Here is a 21,840-nt window from a genome sequence, read left to right on the forward strand (position 1 = left end):
ATTAACGTTTCGCATAAATGTATAGTAAATGTGAAAGTGTGCTTGAGCAACCTTAGCACCTTTCTCAGTAATACTGAGGGCTCTGAGTTTGGACGGGTTTAAAGGTGCGGTGCACGATGTTTAAAAGCCAATGTTGACATTTGGAAATCACCAAAAGAAACACACCCCTAACCCCAATGGGTGTCACCCCTGTTTCGATAGCTCCGCCCCACACATACATACGTAACTATTATGGCGGAACCTGCTGGGGCGGCTGGCCGAGGGGATATTTTTATCGATAAATGAACACAGTGAGTAATACTACGGTGATACAGATGTGTTGTTGTAGTACTGTGTGTTGTAGCGTGAAAGGTTTAGCTCCGTTTCACGTGGAAGACGACGTTCGACACCTAGAACCCGAGGCAGAGGTAACGGCAGGTATCCTCCATGTCAGTGTTTCAATCGCCGCTTTCTGCTAATGTCACACATGTGCACTAAACACTGTCTCCGCCCACACCCCCAGTGTCACCCATATGAGGATGAGGTTCCCCTCGAGTCCGGTTCCTCTCAAGGTTTCTTCCTTTACCAATTTAAGGGAGTTTTTCCTTGCCACTGCTGCCTCACCTCAAACTTGCTCATAGGGGGATAAATACATACACATTGTGAACTATTTATATCTAATAATAATCTTGAATTTTTTTTCTGTTCATTCTTTTTTCTTTTATCATTCCTTATGTTTACCTTCTGCTCTATGTTTATGTTCTGTAAAGCTGCTTTAAGACAATGTCTATTGTAAAAAGCGCTTTACAAATAAACTTGAATTGAATTGAATATTAATAAGACACGCCCCTTTATGCTCATTGGCTACACGTTTGTTTTGTTTGTCGGGCGACTCAGTTTTCTGAAGCATTTTTCCAACATCGTGCACCGCACCTTTAATAAACGTAATACTGTAGATTAAAGGTCTCCGGGCCTCAACCTGTACATGTTATTTGGAGCGAATCCAAACTTGGAGAAAAGCAGCCATCAAGCCAGAAATTTCATTCACACCTAATAAACATCCAAGACATGTTCATTAAAGTTTGTTTAAAAGCTGCAAGGTTAAGAACACTTGATTAAAGGTTATAGCTACCATTTTTACACCATATGTACATATCTGGTCTGACTGTTACAATCGGTTTCAAATTCACTTTCAGCGTGTTTCGAAATCTCTTTTTTTTTATATCAACATTTTAGTCAGGTCTTATTATGCATTTATTTGTCTCATTAAGCTGATGTCATGTTCCTGCTGCGTCTCTGAGCGGTGCTTGGACCCCTGACATCGCTTCATGTTGAATTTTCACTCTAGCCTTCACTTATTACGTGTTATGTACCGCGGGTGTTATTTATTGTGTTCATCTCAATCTGACAATGAAGTTAATGTTTAGTTAAATAATGTTAGTTAAAGGAACCGTAATGAAAAACGTTCCCACGTATTAAAATCACGTCACGCCTTCTGAATTAGGTCTAATGGTTGTCTCGACTTTGTTACCGCATGTTGAGATGAAAATGAACGCAGTCGTGCCCTCGGTTTAAATGAGTCGATATTTGCATTACGTTTCTCGTTTCCTTTTGAGTTTGGAGAACAGAAATGAAGAAGTGGTGTGCTGAGTTGTTCAGAACAGGAAGAGAGAAGATCTTCATGATCGTTTTCTGTAAAAGTCGCACCGCGACTGGAAAGTCTCGCTTCCTTCGGTCGTTCCTCAATGGAGCATCGATACGATGGTGTTTAGATCTTAGCGTTAAAGTATCTGTTATTTTGTGTGAGGATGAGTTACATCACATCACACTAATTTGATAAGATCTTCTTCGACATGTCCCGCCTCTTGCTGTTTCTTCTTCAGCCAATCAGCTCTGACCTGCTTCACCTCGTTTCCGTAATACTCGTGAAGTTTAACAAATTCGTCCATCGGGTCGAATCCAACCAAAGGCCACTCCCCGTATTTGGGGGCGGGGCCGTTTAGAGGCGTGACGTGGGCGTTTCTTTTGGGCCAGTGTTTCGGTGATCGTTTATTAGCTGATCTGTTTGGCACGGATGGGGCGTGGTGGGCGTGGTGTCCGGGGTAGGCGTGGCTCGTACTGTAGCTTCTCGTGTCTCTGTGTGTCAGTGCAGAGCTCTGAGACGAATACGGCGATCCTGCATAGAAGGCGGCGATGACCGAGCTGGACATTTTCACACAGGAATCTGTCGCTGTAGAAGAATGAGGAGAATCACTGAGGCTTTTCCCTTCTTTAGCTTCTGTATTTAAAAAGGGATAAAAAAGAAAGTAAAATCCACGTTACTAATCTCTTTACGGCACCATGAGACCTTAAGAGAAACTGATGTTTATCACACAAACTTAACCCAAGAACTTTAGGAACTCAGGAACTTTAGAGTTCATGAACGTTGGTCTGGGAACCAAAGAACTTTGGCCAAGGACTTACATCCTAAGACTTCAGCCCAGGAACTTAAACCCTGAACCAAACGAATATTATGTTCTGTTATTTTAGCCCAAGGACCTTATTTCAATTCTGCTATTTTAAACCCAAAGACATGAAGTTTAGAAACCACAAACTGCTCATATTGCTGTCTTCATCTCTAACCTTGGTAAAGATGTGCAAGGTCCCTGACGAGCAGTGAGATGTAGACGTGGCTTGCTGACAGGAGAGCGTTCACCCAGCTCTTTCTGCTCGGCTGATCGTCTGCAGCGAGCTGATAGGAGCGAAGTCCGGGGCCGGTGAACACCAGAGAGAAGGTGACGTCTGAATCTTCGGTTTGAACGACGCAGCCTTCGAGCACGATCACTCCGAGCAGACGGCGGTCAGCCGGACGATCCTGATAGAACAGCAGATTCCCCTTCAGGACAAACCAGCGGCGCAGGTACGATGTGTTTCTCCCTCTCTGTGGAACGACATGGAGGAAAGAATATTCTTCAGACAGACTGATAAACTGATAAACAGATGTTTGTAACGCTCAGAGATAAAGCTGTAAAGTTACACTTCATGACAGAATCAGGAAAGAAAAGGAGTTTGTTTACACGCCGCGGTTTCATAACAAGCCAAGCGGCATTTTTTTTCTGTACTAAGTTCTAGTCCGTTAAACATTCGACATCGAAACGGACCAGAAACGAATTTTTACGACTCTTTAAGTAAAAAAAACAAACAAAAAAAAAACAAACGTTTACAAATCGAGGAGAGGAACTTTCCGTCCTGGGAAAATATGTTGGCTTCGTGGTGCTAACAGCTGTATCTCGCTACCACGTTACTGAATATTTGACTAGAACCGCACACCTTTCTATAGTTTAGAGCAACTCTTAATCTTTTATTAAACTTCGCTCAACGTCACAGACGGAACAAATAAACAGCATTACGACATACTGCGTTATGCTGTGGTTCGTGATAAATCTCAGCGGTTTTACTGATCAAGATTCAAGATCAAGATTTTACACTTAGAGCTAGATTTTTTCCCCATAAAATAAAAAATATTAAGTTACATATACACACATTTCTTTCCATATACAAATATATATAAAAGCAAATCTCAAAAAGTAGTAAAAAGAAAAACTCACAGTGCTAACCTGGTCGGCGGTGTGTGTGTGTGTGTGTGTGTGTGTGTGTGTGTGTGTCTGTCTCTGTCTGTCTCTGCGAGTGATCTGGTGGAAAGTGAAAAAGGCACCTGAACTTATAACCACCGCCACGACCAGCGAGTTATTGTTACGAGATCTCACAGTGAGGCGTGAGGAGGTTATTACAGGACATTTCTTCTCCCATCGGTTACCAGATGTCACGTGAGACGTGACAGAGGAAACCCACAATTATTGCGTAAAGCATCGTTATGAAAACAGACCCACCCTTTAATGCGGGGCAGGTCTATTGAGCTGAAAATCCAAAGCATGCAGTAGAGTTATGCATGAAGAACAGGTTGTTCGCCGCAGACGGGAAAGTACAGGACAGAATATTCCAGCAAGTGATTAAGAGTCGTGCACAAGACCTCAATTATAAATTTAGCTTGGTTTTATTAAAAAAAAAAAAATAGGACGTTATAAAAACGAGGGCAAATTATCGGCTCGTGTATAATTACTAATTATTATATTATATTACTATTAATAGTTCGTAAGAATTACAGACCCAGTGGGACACATTAAAGGGAGAATGTGGGACAACAATGAAATCTATACGGTTGTTGGGTTTGGTCTGTTTTAGTTCAGCAGGTATACGCTCGCACGCTTCAAAATAGGAGGACATACGGGACACGAAACAGGACATGACACACAGCCGACCGACCTTTTTATAAAGATATCCCTCTTTATCCACCGGTGAGGTGCAGGACAGGTAGTGGGTTAAGATTCTCCGGTGGAGCTTCATCACAGCGCCACCTGGGTCATGTGAACTACTCAGGAAATAAAAAAACAATAAGGACGACTGGTGTGAATAATAAAGTATAGAGTGAATAAAGTGAATAACAAAAAATGTATATTTTTTGAACATAACCCAGATGTTTAGTTGTCAAGCTCTATTTTTTAAGCATGTATGATAATACAGTATTTCTTGCATACAAGACAAGGCATATAGAGACAAGGCAAGTCACGCAGAAGACAGTTGACGCTATGTATAGACTTAATGTTTGTGATTTCCTCTGCAGTAATACAAGTTTTTTTTGTGCTTCACACAATCCTTTGGTTCCATGCAGCACACTTTTCAAAGCAGAAATTCTTTAAAACTTAATATGAAATACTAAATTCGAGCAAATGCAGTGTGCAAGGAATAAAAGGCAACAGTGTGGTGCGGCAGATGACTTTCATATCAAAATCATGTCCCGAAGATTTTTATTCCCCTGATACCACAGTGAATTCTACTTATTTATTTATTTATTTATTTATTTATTTATTTATTTATTTATTTTAAAGAATGAAACATTCTGGATTTTTTGCTTATTGTTATTATTATTATTGTTATTGTTATTATTATTATTATTATTATTATTATTATTATTATTATTATTATTATTATTATTATTATTAGGCTTTTTTTTTTATTTCTTATAGTATGTGAAGTCCCTGTGAATGAGCTGTTGTTATAGAAACTATAACATCCCAGAACGAGTGCATGGATATAAACCTGTGGTTTCCAGCTGTGATAATGTCTTCTGACCAATCAGAATCCAGACACCAACAGCGCAATACACGTGCATTTGTGCATTTTACACATACTCACAAACAAGATTGTAAAAATGACATTTATCCACGAAAGTAATAATAATAATAATAATAATAATAATAATAATAATAATAATAATAAATTGATTAATTAATTAATGATTTATCTGTAACTATTTCTACTACAGGTAGTAAAAAACAGCACATTAGACAAAAGCCACTGAATTCAGTGTACTTGACTCCTGACAGTAGATAATATAATAAAGATTTATCATAGTGTGCGTTTATTTATTGCTATTTTGTAATGTATACTTATTTCTATTCATTCTTATTTCTATATCCATACATATGTATACTTCTACATAAACAGGAGGAGTCAATTCAACACAGCAGTCATTCAACTCCACCTTTATATTTGAATTAAACATTAAACATTGATTATGAGTCATGTGTGAATTTATCATCATTTATATATATATATATATATATATATATATATATATATATATATATATATATATATATATATATATATATATATAATCTATCAACATTTATCATGTATTTATCTCTAAAGATTTGAAGTATAGTAACCTTCAAAAATAGAATTTAAAAATAAATAAATGAATGAATGAATAAATAAATAAATAAATAAATAAATATACATAATGATAATAAATTCACACATGACTTGTAATCAATGTTTAATGTTTAATTCAAATATAAAGGTGGAGTTGAATGCTGTGTTGAATTGACTATATATATATATGGATTATATATATAATAGATTATTATGGATTATATATATATATATATATATTCAGTAATTGAAATACTTTCCTTCTGCAATTAAAAGGACAAAATTCCCGGATGTTACTTTAACAGAACATCCCGATAATATAAACTTACCTGTATTATTATTGTCCTTTCGCTCTAAATATCCTTCAAGGCCATTTTTCAGACGTTTAAAATGTTTAATTCCGATCACAAAGTGTTCTGTTCGTGTCGGTGCGCGAAACAAACCGGTGATAAACAATAAAGATATTTTCAGGGTTCATATTACCGGCGTTCTCACTACACCTGGCCGTGTTCCAAATAGCTGTCTGTTTACTATTTAGTGCACTAAGTCAGGCGTCTAGCGGGCGTTGCGTCAGAAACTAAGGAGTGCACTGGTGTAGTGGTTAAGGGGTCATTCAGGATGTGACCCGCCTCAAGCGCAGCAACCTGTGTTGAAATATAAATAAACGCGTCCGACTTCGACCCAGTTCCTGGTAACCAAAACCGCTACACTGCGTAGGCTGATGTTAGCTGAAATGCTAACGGTGTTTCATAAATCACCAATTCTTACTTTTTCTGAGGGTTTTTGAACACGTATATTTAAAATAGATATCTTAAATAAATACATAATAAAAATAAATACAAAAAAGTGAAGTTTCTGTGTATTCTAAATGATCAGAATCTCTCTAAATGTGTTGTTATGTTGACCAAACTGAGGGAAGTTAGTCATGTAGCTAGCAGGCTAACCTGTCAAAATATTAGCCATCAATCCTGAGGACTTATTACTGTCATATTCATTCATATTAAAAACAAAGCAGGTAGAAAATAAATAAATGATATCCAAGATGGGGAGCGTCATATAGCATGTTGCTAATGGGCCCCTGAGCAAGGCCCCTGAGCAAGGCCCTTAACCATCAATTGCCCAGTTGTATGAATTGAAATAAAAACGTAAGTCGCTATTGATAAGGGCGTCATATGAAATATTGATGCCATAAATGAAATGTAATGTAATGGTTAGTGTTGCTAATTAGCAGAGGTGTGAGTAAGTCACACATGTGCAAGTAACAAGTCTCAAGTCATGAATGTCAAGTCAAAGTCAAGTCGAGTCTTTTGCGACTTAAGCCTGATTCGAGTCAAGTCAAGTCCACCATCTCTGAGTCATTTAACTCAAGTCCGGGTCAAGTGTCAAGTCATGAATGTCAAGTCAAAGTCAAGTCGAGACTTTTTTTTAATATTTGTCATGCAAGTCTCAAGTTTCAAATTTGCGACTTAAGCCTGACTCGAGTCAATTAGTGTTGCGAATGATTAACGTTAGTAAGATTAAGACTTTTTTTTTAAAGGATGAAATGGTTATGATTTTATTTTCATTTTTTGTATTTTTTATTTTCTATGAAACTCATTGAGGGAAAACGCTCAGAATAAATAAAGTTGTGACTAAAAAACATATGTTTTACAATAAAAATAAATGTCGGGCTAAATGTAAAAGCTAGCGGTTTCGGTAACAATATAAAAGATAATATCAGTGGAATTATATATATATAAGTATATGAACAGATAAATTGTTGAATTTATTTTATTTTATTTAATAAATTTATTTATTTATTAATTTAAACGATAGAGATTAAACTGTAACAACATACTACTAGCAATTAAGCTAAGAAGTATTTTAGTATTTCTTTGAACGTTATAAAAGGAAAGATGACCACAAATAATAATAATAATAATAATAATAATAATAATAATAATAATAATAATAATAATAATAATCTATCAACATTTATCACATATATACTTTTAAATTATATTTCTAATTAGTATACTATAAAGATCTGTTACCAATGACACTACAGTACAGTGACAGTGTAATTACATTTAGCATCTATTGCTAATCTAGTTGAAGAACGTTTATGTTCCTATGATGTTCTTCATGGAAACATAGTGAACTCATGACTGGATTTAAATAATAGATTTAATTTCAATGCAAATAAAAAAAATCTGTCTCAGGAGAACAAGCATTCATTCCATCTGCACACTTTTTTCTTGTTTATGTAGAGCTATGAAACGATACGTTTTCTATATGACGGAGATGTTTGAAGAGAAATCATTGTACTTACACTTTATTCCTGAAGTGAGTTTTTGTTGTTTTTCTTTTCTTTTCTCTTCTGACACTTTTCTTTTCTCCTGCCTTATTGTCGTGACAACGTTCTTTCTTTAAAAGTAAAAAGAAATGGTCCAGGATGTGTGTAAAATGGTATTTACAGTAGCTGTGATGAGACACGAGGATATCAGGGGACGGCCCGGTGACTGAAAGTCAATTATTCTCTTTCTCGGTTTCTATTCCTGAAGGTTTATGTTAACAGAAAACAAAACATGATCTTCATTGTTTAAGTTTTTTTTTTAGTAGCTATATCAAAGTTAACTACTTAAACATGTTAACAATTAACATGCACCAGAAAATGTTGTTGTGTAAAGTAAAGTTTGTGTGTGTGTGTGTGTGTGTGTGTGTGTGTGTGTGTGTGTGTGTGTGTGTGTGTGTGTGTGTGTGTGTGTGAGTGAGTGTAGGTCAGGAAATGGCCACGATCGACTGCATTTGAATGCCTTCCCATCACTCCCTTTAGCAGAACAAAAAATGTCCTGCATGGTTTCAGTTTCAGGGTCAGCGATGCTAATTTCAAATCCTCACACACTGATAAATCTGCTAAAATAATCTCAAATAATCCATTTTATGTCATATGACATTCTGTAACATTCATTTTCTACCGCTTATCCGAACTTCTCGGGTCACGAGGAGCCTGTGCCTATCTCAGGCGTCATCGAGCATCGAGGCAGGATACACCCTGGACGGAGTGCCAACCCATCACAGGGCACACACACACACTCTCATTCACTCACACACACACACTCCGGACAATTTTCCAGAGATGCCAATCAACCTACCATGCTTGTCTTTGCACAGGGGGAGGAACATGCAAACTCCACACACGCAAAGCGGAGGTGGGAATCGAACCCCCAACCCTGGAGGTGTGAAGCGAACGTGCTAACCACTAAGCCACCGTGCCCCCTCTGTAACAATCAAATATTACAAATTTAACACTGGATAAAATCTATAAATACAATTTTTTTTTGTTGTTGTTAAAATTTAAAAACATTTTGAATATTAAAAAATCCATTATTATTAAACAACAGAATATTAAACAACAGAATGCAGGAAGTTTCAACATGTTTCTACACACAGTGTAATTAAAAGCAAATTATCTCTGATGAGTCATTTACTATTAATTGTTTATTTGGCACCCAGTTTTATGAGCTATGTGAGGCATTTGTTTTATGCTTGTGACCGGGAAATTTACAATAGTATTTAGGTGTGTTCTCTAAACACTATAATTCTTTTCTATTAATTATGTGATTTCTGACAGCAGGAAGTTTGCAACAGAACTAATGTAGGACATTTACAACGACGGGGGTTAATACTTATGCAATCACTATTATTATTTTTTTTATTTATTGCTATGCATGTAGAAGTGCAGGTGAAGACACAAACACTTCCAATCTTCCACCTTCATGCAACCTTCCAAACCAGCTTCATGCATTATTGAAATAAATCCAATGGCTTGTTTTCTGACTGATTGCTTTATTTGCTGCTACTTTATTCTATATTTTTACCCTGTCTACAACAATCGATCAGAATGAGTAAGTGATTCAGTAGAAATAGAAATAGGCTTTTAGAAAGGTATTAACCAAATACTTTCATTGTTGCAGCTTAAATAGTACACATTAATTAACACGACATCCTCTAAAGTTTGAAAAGGAACGAGATGATTTACATGCTGTAAGTCACTAAAGAAGAAATTACTAGAAACAGAAAATGTTGGACACCATTTGCGATGGACCTGAGACACAATCTAAGTTCAAATAAATCAAAATTATGACAATCAATTCTCACAATTAAGGGGGCACAGTGGCTTAGTGGTTAGCATGGTTGCCTGCATGTTCTCCCAGTGCATCGGGGGTTTCCTCCGGGTACTCCGGTTTCCTCCACCGGTCCAAAGACATGCATGGTAGGTTGATTGGCATCTCTGGAAAATTGTCCGTAGTGTGTGAGTGTGTGAGTGAATGAGAGTGTGTGTGTGCCCTGTGATGGGTTGGCACTCCGTCCAGGGTGTATCCTGCCTCGATGCCCGATGACGCCTGAGATAGGTACAGGCTCCCCGTGACCCGAGGTAGTTCGGATAAGCGGTAGAAAATGAATGAATGAATGAATTCTCACAATTTAAGATTGTGCCAAGAAAAATAACACAGAAGCTAATTTCACTGGAATGTCATGTGGAAGCAGTTCTAATGACTCGTCTCTGCTCAGATAGCCATTGTTTGAGAATCCATTCATCCAGTTCAAGTGTGTGAAGTCATGGAGGCTTGGTGGATCACAAACATTGTCAAATGAAATTGTACACCAAAGACACTGGATCATTGCTACACCATTCTTAAGAACGCTTATCTCTTTGTACCCAGGCAGCCTTGGGGAACTCTGATCACTGCTCGGTTCCTCTTATTCCAACATACAGTTTTGACTGCACTGATTGGAGTATCTTTGAGGCTGGAACTAACAGCCTGGATGAACTGACTGACACTGTGACATCATACATCAGTTTTTGTGAACATGTGTGTGTGCCAACCAAAACCTTCTGTAAATTCAGTAACAGCAAGCCATGGTTCACAGCCAAAGCCCTGTATACACAGGCCAGGAACCTACTGACAAAAGAGATCAAAATAGCCAAAAGAAGCTACTCTGCAAAGCTGAAAAGCAGTTTTTCATCTAACAATATTGCATCAGTGTGGAAAGTCCTACAAGACATCACAAACTACAGGAGACCAACATCCACCCCCACCCCACCCCTTTGCTCCTATCTTCACCCATATCTGGCTATCACCCTAAAAACTCATAATTATATTCCCCGCTTCATATCTATAAGTACTGCATTTACATTTACATTTACATTTACAGCACTTGGCAGACACCCTTATCCAGAGCGATGTACATAAGTGCTTTAAATCTCTAACATTGAATCATTAATGCTGGCTCACTAGGTTACATACTTAAGATACCATGAGTTTAAAACATTTGTTCAAAGTTACAATGAAAAAGTGTCAAAGGTTGTTTTTTGGGGCTTTTTTGGGAAAGAAGTGCTAGTTGAAGTGCTTCCTGAATAAGTAGGTCTTCAACCGCCGCTTGAAAATAGCCAGTGACTCAGCTGTCCGGACCTCTAGAGGAAGTTCATTCCACCACTTTGGTGCCAGAACAGAGAAGAGTCTTGTAGTATACTTGCCTCTTACCCTGAGAGATGGTGGAACCAGTCGAGCAGCACTGGTAGATCGGAGGTTGCGGGGTGCAGTGCGAGGAATGATGAGGGCTTTGAGGTAAGAGGGAGCTGGTCCATTTTTGGCTTTGTAGGCCAGCATCAGTAATTTGAATCTGATGCGTTCAGCTACCGGAAGCCAGTGCAGGGATCGCAGCAGCGGGGTGGTATGCGAGAACTTTGGCAGGTTGAAAACAAGCCGTGCAGCTGCATTTTGGATCATTTGCAGAGGACGGATTACATTCATAGGTAGACCTGCCAGCAGTGCATTGCAGTAATCCAGTCTAGAAATGACAAGAGACTGAACAAGTACCTGAGCAGTCTGTGTGGACAAAAATGGCCGAATCCTTCTAATGTTGTAGAGAAGAAACCGACATGAGCGAGTCACATTAGCAACATGAGCGGAAAAGGACAGTTGATTGTCCATGGTTACCCCAAGGTTGCGAGCTTTGGCTGAAGGGGAGATCAGATCATTGAGCAAGGATATAGCAAGGTCATGACTTGGGGATGAATCACCTGGGATGAACAGCAGTTCAGTTTTGATAGGATTGAGCTTTAACTGATGAGCAGTCATCCATGATGAAATTTCTGCCAGACATGCTGAGATCTGGTCAGAAGCTGTGGCATCTGAGGGTGGGAGAGAAGATAAGTTGTGTATCATCAGCATAGCAGTGGTAAGAGAACCCATGTGAGGAAATAATTTCACCAAGAGAGTGAGTATTCAGGGAGAAAAGAAGAGGACCAAGTACTGAGCCCTGTGGGACGCCAGTGGAGAGTCTGCGTGGAGTAGATGTCACTCCCCTCCATGTTACCTGATATGAGCGTCATTCCAGATAGGAACGAACCATTTCCCAAGCTGATCCGCAAATCCCAAGACTCCAGAGGGTGGATAAGAGAGTCTTGTGGTTGACCTTATCAAACGCTGCTGAAAGGTCAAGGAGGATAAGAACGGATGACAGTTTGGCTGATCTAGCAGCAGGTAGTTTCACAGAGACATTATCAGAACTGTCAGTCATCACATCATCCGTATATGTTACACACACTACTGCTGTTGTATGTTGCACAAAAAGCATAAAATTGCACAATACTGTTATTTGCATTACCGTACACTTCTAACACTTTATGTACATCACTGATCAGTCATGTATTCTGTATTCATATTTAATTCTCATACTGTCTATTGTATCACATCTGCATTGTCTTGTATGGACTGTATTGTCTTGTCTTGTATGGTATGTATTGTCTTGTATTGTCTTGTATAGTCTGTATTGTCTTGTCTTGTATGGTATGTATGTCTTGTATAGTCTGTATTATCTTGTATTGTATAGTGTGTATTGTCTTGTCTTGTATAGTTTGTATTGTCTTGTCTTGTATAGTCTGTATTGTCTTGTCTTGTATAGTCTGTATTGTCTTGTCTTGTATAGTCTGTATTGTCTTCTTTTTTATAGTCTTTATTGTCTTGTATAGTCTGTATTGTCTTGTCTTGTATAGTCTGTATTGTCTTGTATAGTCTGTGTTGTCTTGTATAGTCTGTATTGTCTTGTCTTGTATAGTTTGTATTGTCTTGTATTGTCTGTATTGTCTTCTTTTTTATAGTCTATATTGTATTGTATAGTCTTTTTTGTCTTGTATAGTCTGTATTGTCTTGTCTTGTATATAGTCTGTATTGTCTTGTCTTGTATAGTCTGTATTGTCTTGTTTTTTATAGTCTTTATTGTCTTGTATAATCTGTATTGTCTTGTATTGTCTGTATTGTCTTGTATAGTCTGTATCTTGTATAGTCTGTGTTGTCTTGTATAGTCTCTATTGTCTTGTATAGTCTGTATTATTTTGTCTTGTATAGTATAGTTATTTATGTCTGTATTGTCTTGTACAGTATAATCTGTATTGTCTTGTCTTGTCTAGTTTGTATTGTCTTGTTTTGTATAGTATGTATTAACTTGTATAGTCTCTATTGTCTTGTATAGTCTGTATTATCTTGTCTTGTATAGTCTGTATTGTCTTGTCTTGTATAGTTGTGTTATTTATGTCTGTATTGTCGTGTATAGCCTGTATGGTCTTGTATAGTCTGTATTATCTTGTCTTGGCCAATACACTACCCCAGTAAGGACTTATCATATTAAATCATGTCGGTTCATGCAGCTACAGTAGATTATTATTCGTAAATAAAACCCAACACAAAAAAAAACAATTTATTAATCGTGTACAGTGATTTGTTACAGAACTGTAGGGGCGCTAATACTAAACGTTTCCAATAACTAACTCTATCAGGCGAAGAAGAAATACGTCATTTCCGTTTGTAAGTTGAATGGCGCAGTTTGAATAGCAATCAAAACATCCAGGTAGGCGCAGATACTCGTGTGTTGCACTTTATCTTTGCGTGTTTTTATTGTTCCAAATACAAATCTCGTTATGTAGAAAGTTGCTTTCAGGGGATTTCATGCAGTAGCTAATTTACTAACTTACGTTCGACTCGCGTCGTTTTGTTTTTCTACGCGTTTTTGTGTGAGGTCCCGCCCCCAGCGCTGTGATTGGTTAAAATAGTCGGGTCCCTTATGTTATGATAGGTTGGGAAACTTTGAGACGTCTGTTGATTGGACGATAAACTTGTAGTAAAGATTAGAACAGGAAGTGCTGTTAGACGTAATTCAGGTGGGGAAAAAAGTGTGCACGTATTTTTATTTAGCTGCCTGTGTGGTTTATATTACTGTTATATTAATATGCTTCATTTCTAGTAATTGTTTTTTATATTCGTTTATATATCAGGCTAAAGGTAATAATATTAGACTGTAATGAAATGTTAGCTCACATTAACAATAATTCCGTTTGATTAATTATTTCTAATGAATGTTGTTTAGAGTCATTTATGATTTTATGCTTTAATAACACTTTAGAATGGCCAAAAGGAAAGTGACGTTTGAAGATGGTGAAGAGGAATTTAGTTTGGATGACGAGGTCCCGAAAAAGAAGGTAAGGTGTGTGTGTGTGTGTGTGTGTGTGTGCGCGCGCGCGCGCGTGTGTGTGTGTGTGTTAGAGAGAAAGAACCAACAGTAGAAATCTATATTATCTGTACGTGTCTTGTCAATGTCATTCTGTTACACCGTGGAGCTTCTGTACTAGAACAAATTCCTCATATGTGAAAACATTCCTGGCAATAAAGATCTTTCTGATTTTGATTCTGAGTGTGTTAGATTGCAGGTCTGAGGCACGTCACGTGACGTTCCCTTGCACTAACCAGGGGGCGTGGCTTGTTTTATATTGACAAGCTGTGAACATGCACAAGCATGCATCTGTGTAATGAGTCTGCTAACAGCTGCAGGACTGACATGTTAAACCTCTCCTTTTTATATCACAGTCTTGACTGAAATCCTAGAATTCGGCGATTCTTGAGAAATACACTGTTTTTTTTTTAATTCCCATGTGTGCTGACTGTCCACAGATGTACGATGAGGTGAGTGGACCCGGCTCGAGGTTTAAGGAGAAACACTCTCTGGACAGTGATGAGGAAGATGAGGGAGAGGAAGGAGAAAAGAACAGCAAATACAACATCCTGGCCAGCGACGATATCGAAGGTGTGTTATTGATCAGAGTGTTTTGTCGAGGAAAAAATCTTTTGTCAACCACCCTGTTGCTGGTGGGCATGGGCCTTTTTAATTAGCTTTATATCAAAGGTAACTAAATAACATGTATGATTAATTAAAGAAAATGTGTGTGTGTGTGTGTGTGTGTGTGTGTAGGTCAGGAAATGTCCACAATTGACTGTGATGAAGGTGTTCCCATCACTCCCTTTAACCTGAAAGAGGAAATGGAGGAGGGTCACTTCGACTCGGAGGGAAACTACTTTATAAAGAAAGAGAAAGACATCAGAGACAACTGGCTGGACAACATCGACTGGGTGAGAGTTTGCCGGCATCGCCATGGAGATTTATAGTTACCATGTTTACTGTAGCGGTAAATCTTATTTCTGTGTTTTTTGTCTGCGCGCAGGTAAAAATCAAAGAGCAGCCGATAAAAAAGAAAAAGAAGGGACTCTCTGCTAAGCGGCGTCGCCGAGTCGGAGACGAGGACGAGGCAGAGGAGGAGAGACAGCGGGAGGAGAAACAGGACGAGGGCGAAAAGGAGGATGAAGAAGAGGAAGAGAGCGAGCCACAGGAGGACCCGCTAGCCTCGTTCACACTGGTTCAGCTCACTGAGGCCTTGGTGAACTTACTGCAGCCCGGAGAGACCGTCTCTGCCGGGCTCCGCCGACTCGGAGGACTGGGAGGTCGGAAGAAAAAGAGCAGAGCGCGTGAAGGGGGCGAGGAGGAGAAAGACGAGGCGTCCATCCGAGACACGGAGAAGCTAGACAGGCTCACGGCGCTGGCCGACAGACTGGTGGTGCTCGGGGTATACGAGATTTATCAGCAGACGTATGAAAAATTGGCATACAGACTGAAAGGGATGCAGAAGAGAGACGCAGCAGCCAAAGGGGATGGCCAGAAAGGGGAGGAGGAAGAGGATGAGCTCGACATGTTTGCCGATCAGTTCGACGAGCAGCACAGCCAGAAGAAAGGAGAGAAGAAAAAGGACGAGGAACTCGATAGTGGCTTAGGTAAAAGGGAGAGACTACTAGAAATCTGGTAGATGAAGTTCATTAAACCTAATGTTCTTATTATTTGTGTGAATCCTTTTAGCTCATATCCTCTTTATGATCATATCCATGATTCTTTGCTAATTGTTTAAAAGTCAAGCCTCGTCATTCCTCTCTTCTCAGCTTAAACGATCATGGTCTTGACTCTGGGACTAAATTTTGATCCTTGTGCGGTCGGAGGAGTGCCGTCCTTCATGTACGATCGATTTTGTGAGTTTTGTTGTCTGTATTTTTTGTTTCTACAGTGAGCGATGAAGTCATGTGGGAGTACAAATGGGAAAACAAGGAGAACTCTGAACTCTACGGCCCTTTCAGCAGCCAGCAGATGCAGGTGAGAATGTTCACCTCTCGTTTACTACATCGGCGTGTTCTCTCGTCCTCAGGGACGTGGCACTGTCTCGACATAAAGGATCATCAGGAGTAATAATTTACATGCTATTTTACAACGTGTTTAATAATTTCCGGTTTCTGTAAATAAAGAAACCGGACACGGACGTTATTTTACGCTACGATAAGGTTTTCCTTATTGTTTATTACATGTGTTATTCTCCAGGACTGGGTGGATCAGGGCTACTTTAAAGACGGTGTGTACTGCAGACGGGTCGACCGGGAAGGAGCGCAGTTCTACAACTCCAAAAGACTGGACTTCGACCTTTATACGTGACTCGCTCGCACGCTACGTCATTTTGTTTTCGAAACCTGACTTGTGTTTTTAATGTGAGATTTTTATTTTTTTCCTCCTTATAAGAATTTGTTTGGTGTGTTTTTGTTTTGTTTTGTTTGTTTTTCTGATATACATGTATATTATATTAAACACCAGATTAACACCCTTTGATACCGTGTACATTTGTTTTAAAATAAAAAATTTTGTCGGCTGGAAAGGTCAATGACCTCATGTGTAGTGCTGTGCGCATGCGTAGACGTTTTTAGGCGCTTTCGTCTACCTTTTGTTAACTCAAATCGCCTACATCAATGGCTGAGTACTAAATATCCCCTTGCTGCCTATATAGGCTCCCTAACTAGGGCATGAAATAACGGTCACTTCGCCTCATGTAGTGCGCTATAAATTACGTTGAGATGTAAATCAAACGGTGACCGAACGACCTGCTTTAATCTGATTAGTCGCCACGCTTTGATTCATTTGCATACTAACGTTTAATTGGTCAATTGCTTAATCAAAGCCTTCGCCTTCGTCCGCTTTATTTTTTCCGACTCATGGTCGCGTAAACGTTACGCTCCGATTGGCCCAGCTATAACGAGAGTTATGATTGGCCCGGGCCGACCCTTATCTGAGTGCCTTTGCGATAAACAAGATCTCTGATTGGTCAGGACGGTAAGGGAGCGTCGGGTGAATAGAGTGGGTTGAAAACATAAAATAAAAAATGGCGAAACTCGGGCTGCAGTTTGGGCGTGAAAACGTCCCCCAGCGCGGGTTCGGTGTCGTTTAATGAGCTGGAAGTTATAAAGTTCACTTACGGAAACCTGCCGGAGAGGTCGGATGAAGTCCGTATGTGTTTTATTAAGAGTTTTAAATGCTTTGTGTCGTGTTTATAGGAATAATGCGGTGTTTATTATTATCGTTATTCACTTTGGACCTTTTTTAAAGATGCAAAACTGATTTATTTCACATTAAAATAGGTTCATTACAACATTTATAATCGTTAGTATTTGTGCAAAATTATTTCATATAAACGTCTAAATATATTAATAATAATAATAATAATAATTATCCACATACGTTTTATAAATATATCTTAGTTATATAAATTTAGACATTTAGATATTTATAAAAACCACATACTGTTTGTTTTTATATATATATATATATATATATATATATATATATATATATATATATATAAAACAAACAGTATGTGGTTTTAAAAATATCTAAATGTCTAAATATATAAATTATATTCTCAACATACCTTTTAATATTGTATAAACATATAATATAAATTCTAATAATTATCCACATACCGTTTTATATATGTAAATATTATTATTATTATTATTATTATTATTATTATTATTATACACAAAGGTTTTATATACATATCTAAATGTCTAAATATATAAATTATATTATGTTATAATATCTGCATACGGTTTTATAAATGTCTAACTATATAAATATTACTTATTATTATTATTATCCACATACGTTTTTATAAATATAAATTATATTATTATATAACCACTGAGCTACCACATCCCTACATATCTACATGTGATCCAAACAAGTCCATAACTCTATAAACCCTGATGAGTTTTGGAATGAGTAAGATTAATATTAGCACATGGAAGCCTGTTTTTACTTGTCTCTTATAGATGTCACCCTCGTTCACTCGTGTGTGTGTGTGTGTGTGTGTGTGTGTGTGTGTGTGTGTGTGTGTGTGTGTGTGGTGGCGGCTTGAGGGGAAAAAAACCTTCAGACATTAAACGATTGTGCTGTAAGGTGCTTCCCAGCACCTCTGCGTTTATAACCTGATCTCCTGTTGCCTCGATTTAAACGTCACTTCACCTCCACTGATCTCCGTGTGCTCTGATTCCAATTGTGTTCTGCAGGTCGAGACGCTCTGAGGGATATGGTTTTGGACATGCTGACGTCTCCCCAAGAGCAGAGCCCTCCTCGTGTCACTCCGATGAAGGAAGACAGCCGGAATTCCCCGTCTGCCCTTTGTCCCAGCCACCGCAATGGCCGTCTTCCTCAGGCTGTTCCTCACGCTCCTGTTTTACACTGGTACAGTCTTAGCTTGACACACGCATCACTTCTTCTAAGATTTTATTTATTTGTTTGTTTTTTTGTTTGTTTGTTTATTAAGTCATTGTGCTTCTGTGTAAGATGACGAGGATTAGCAGGGTAGCAAACATTAGACCCTTAATGACCGCTTTATCGGAGGTACCGTTCGTGATCAGCCGAGTCGATCGCACTAATCACTAATATGGCATTATGAACACACTGAGACATCATTAACCTTCGTACACAAAGCGTCCCGTAACGCGGAGTGTGTGCTATGCTCTGTTCCTCAGCTCTGACGATCCAGGAAGTTCCTCAGCAACCCAAAGTCCAAAGACGTTCAGGACGAGCCTCGGCGACGGAGCCGACCCTTCAGAGCAGAAACTGTACTCGGATACATTCGGCACGGTAATGTTTCACTATAATCCATCAGCTCAAATGATTCCTCACGTCTCTGGTCTACTCCCAATGCAAGAAAGTTATTCGACTCGGGAATCGACTCATGCGAATCAAATATGAAAAGGGTTTTGGATCCCTAACATCTGTCAGATTCCTAACATCTACTTACTTACACGATTTACACAACGATTACATTATCAGATGATTTAACATCTAAACAAATCCTCGTGAACACGAGCCTCACACACGCATGAGTGGAGCTGTGATGCGTAATCACTTGTCTGTGTTTGTGTAATGAGTTAAATCGAGTGACTTTAATCTACTTTCACGGTCTACTGAGCCACACACACTCGTGTGTATTTTTTTTTTTCTGCGTGATCTCATTGAAGATAACTTTTCTTTACCGTAAAATTATACGATCAGTTTGTATAGCAGGTCATGTTGCCTCTACTAATTATATCCCTCACGTACGCGAGAGGAAACGAGGCCGAACGCGAAGAACGCCACGAGAGATGGACGTCGGTGAAGAGCCGAGATCCAGAACCGAATAACAAACATCTCTTTTGTGTTGTTAATGTTTGTGTTTTTATTCTTTCCTTCTGTCTGTTTTTCAGGAAAGACCGCAAGACGGAGAGGAGAGTCGACTCGGACAGACGGAGTGAGTGTTTCTTTCTGCTCGTGTGTAAACGTTAGCGAAGAGTTAAGTGAGAGACGGTGGCCGAGCCGAGCACGTACAGGGCACGAGCGGCGAGTATCGGTGGTCACTAACCGAATGAGGACAAGATGTTCGTGAGAGACGATTAACTCAGAATGAGGTCGAGGTCTCGAGGTTCAGCGTGACCAGTCCGATTGGTCCAATGCTGCTGAATGATAATCAGCTGATATGAGCATGATATCCATCTCGTAAGCTCTGTAAGGTGTCGTGTGTGTTTTGTATTTTTTTTTTAACCGAAGCACTTTGCAGTTAAACTCTTTCCAGACTACCCTGATTTACCCCCCCTGGTAGAGGAAGGTTTCACATGTGTGATATAGACGTGAGTTTAGCACAGTGAGCTTTTACCCCGGGGTTATGAAACGCCGCTCTGAAGCTTTTACAGTGTTAAGTCTGTATCACGGTGTTAATCGTGTACGGTCTGAAACGATGCAGCGTTAGAATGTTACAGCTGGTCGCTAAGCAACCGAAACCCGACCAGAACCCAAACAGAGCCTCGTATCAGGTGCTCTGAACAGTTACATAAATCTTACATTTGTGTTATGGTCAGAAAAAGTCTGTTCAGGATAAACCGGATATGAGGCCCTGACCGGAACGGCAGGAGTCAGATATCAGCAAACTAACCGTGAGACGAGCCGATTATTTAAAGCTTTCTCACGCTGGATTTGTCCACTCGAGACCGACGATACACGGATATGTAAATAAGACGTTTAGGAAAGTAGAGCGAGAAACGTGAGATTACGAAGAAGCAGGATTCAGTGTTATATCTGGGGAAATTAGGAGCTACATAACCCCAGCAAACGCTCGTGTCTCAGTGCTCGCTGACGTGAGCTGCTCTCACGTGTCTGTCACACACCTGTGCTCTGGCTTGCCGATCGACACAATCGTAATATTATTTTGTGTGTCTTTTTTTTATTTTTTATTTCAGAGATAAACCCACAAGATCCTGTAAACGCAAGTTGGACTTGACATCGTTATCTCTAGGCTCAAACGATGCCACTAAATCCCAGGATTCTGAGAAGAAAGGTCCGGAAAGTCCTCCGCCGGCAAAGAGATGGGTGATCGGCCCTCTTTTCCAGTCGTTCAAATCCAAGATGGCGAGTTTCACGGAGATCGTCATGAGTCCCGTCCGACTTTTCAAACCCAACGAGCTTCCGGCCGGGTCGGACGACGGACCTCCTTCTGTGACCACCGAGAACGATGAGGGCGAAGGAACCGACGGCAAAGAAGAGCAGATAAAATCGCCAGTCGTTCAGAGGCTGAATTTTGACACCGAATCAATTACAGTGAGCGATTCGGAGCAGAATAAAGTTACGATTTTACAGAACGGGTCAGAACGCAGAGGAGACTCGATCCCAGAGGACGGTGGTACTTTTGGTTTGTTGAACCCCACAAGCACCAGGACGAGCCTTAGAGAAGGTTCTGAGAAAGCAAAGCAGGAGTCGACCGTTTTGTGTGAACCGAAGACGTCACACGAGACAACAGAGCACGAAGGACAGGCAGAGAAGAGTGAAGTCCCAGCCCAAAACCAGCCCTTACCCAAAAAGTTAAGGCTTCCAACTCTGGCTGTCGGAAAGAGGAAGAAAGGCAGAAGACTGGACATGTGTGAACGAGAGGAGATGGTGGAAAGTGTGGGGGGGGGATGCACAGTTGGAACATTGGGCCGAGAGGAAGGGGAATCTCCAGCGATCACGCAGACCAAGACGTTGGAGAACGAGACGCCGGTTCAGACTCTTAACCCGAGAAAGCCTCGAGTCTCAGTTAATCGCATTAGCATTAGCATGTGCAACAGTGGAGGTGTTCAAACGTCAGCCTTAAGACCTCGTAATTCCTCAGAGGGAGAGAGAATCGGGCTGAAGCGAGCATCCAGAAGTAGAAGTAAAACAGAAAACGACGTGAAATGTACGTTAGTGGCCTCGGACTTCGCGAGCGATTCCACCACAAGTATCTCTCCCGATCATCTCGGCACAAACGGAATAAACAATTCTACACCAGCAGGAGGTCCTCCGTCGACAGGTACCTGCGCGACGAGACGTCGTAAGCAGGCCAAACCGAACGGAGAGATTAAACCTGAC

The 21,840-nt window shown here is 39.7% G+C and overlaps 3 protein-coding genes across 12 annotated transcripts in view; 2 read left to right on the forward strand and 1 right to left on the reverse strand.

Annotated features, from left to right (window-relative positions):
* Positions 1-795: 795 nt before the first annotated feature.
* On the reverse strand, positions 796-8,412 carry pheta2 (PH domain containing endocytic trafficking adaptor 2). Of its 3 annotated transcripts, none has more exons than XM_027136115.2 (4): positions 8,045-8,412; positions 4,282-4,387; positions 2,602-2,899; positions 796-2,209 (listed from the first exon to the last, which is right to left on the reverse strand). In XM_027136115.2, exons 2-4 carry the CDS (start codon positions 4,360-4,362, stop codon positions 1,803-1,805), a joined length of 786 nt encoding a protein of 261 aa, XP_026991916.1. In that variant the 5' UTR covers positions 4,363-4,387; positions 8,045-8,412; the 3' UTR covers positions 796-1,802. The 3 variants fall into 3 exon arrangements, with proteins under 3 accessions (XP_026991916.1, XP_026991897.1, XP_026991906.1); XM_027136096.2 differs by having other exon boundaries at positions 796-2,257; positions 8,045-8,397; XM_027136105.2 differs by lacking the exon at positions 8,045-8,412 and adding an exon at positions 6,063-6,298 and having other exon boundaries at positions 796-2,257.
* Positions 8,413-13,533: 5,121 nt separating this feature from the next.
* cd2bp2 (CD2 (cytoplasmic tail) binding protein 2) lies at positions 13,534-16,749 on the forward strand. Of its 4 annotated transcripts, none has more exons than XM_027135477.2 (7): positions 13,540-13,626; positions 14,179-14,254; positions 14,724-14,856; positions 15,022-15,179; positions 15,272-15,875; positions 16,160-16,245; positions 16,468-16,749. In XM_027135477.2, the coding sequence occupies exons 2-7, from the start codon at positions 14,180-14,182 to the stop codon at positions 16,576-16,578; spliced, it is 1,167 nt and encodes a 388-aa protein (XP_026991278.2). In that variant the 5' UTR covers positions 13,540-13,626; position 14,179; the 3' UTR covers positions 16,579-16,749. The 4 variants fall into 4 exon arrangements, with proteins under 4 accessions (XP_047656628.1, XP_026991278.2, XP_047656627.1 ...); XM_047800671.1 differs by lacking the exon at positions 13,540-13,626 and adding an exon at positions 13,881-13,936; XM_047800670.1 differs by lacking the exon at positions 13,540-13,626 and adding an exon at positions 13,925-14,057.
* Positions 16,750-17,144: 395 nt separating this feature from the next.
* prr14 (proline rich 14) overlaps positions 17,145-21,840 on the forward strand; it is a 9,639-nt gene continuing 4,943 nt past the window's right edge. For 2 of the 5 annotated variants that reach the window (XM_027135455.2, XM_027135465.2), the window contains exons 1-5: positions 17,254-17,421; positions 18,483-18,657; positions 18,948-19,062; positions 19,668-19,711; positions 20,694-21,840. The exon at positions 20,694-21,840 is cut by the window's right edge and continues 1,061 nt beyond it. In XM_027135455.2, the coding sequence (XP_026991256.2) occupies positions 18,503-18,657; positions 18,948-19,062; positions 19,668-19,711; positions 20,694-21,840 (1,461 nt within the window). In that variant the 5' untranslated portion in view covers positions 17,254-17,421; positions 18,483-18,502. The other 3 variants (XM_047800668.1, XM_047800669.1, XM_047800667.1) reach the window with 3 other exon arrangements.

This window comes from Tachysurus fulvidraco, chromosome 15, assembly GCF_022655615.1.
Source record: "Tachysurus fulvidraco isolate hzauxx_2018 chromosome 15, HZAU_PFXX_2.0, whole genome shotgun sequence".
Classification (NCBI taxonomy): Eukaryota; Metazoa; Chordata; class Actinopteri; order Siluriformes; family Bagridae; genus Tachysurus; species Tachysurus fulvidraco.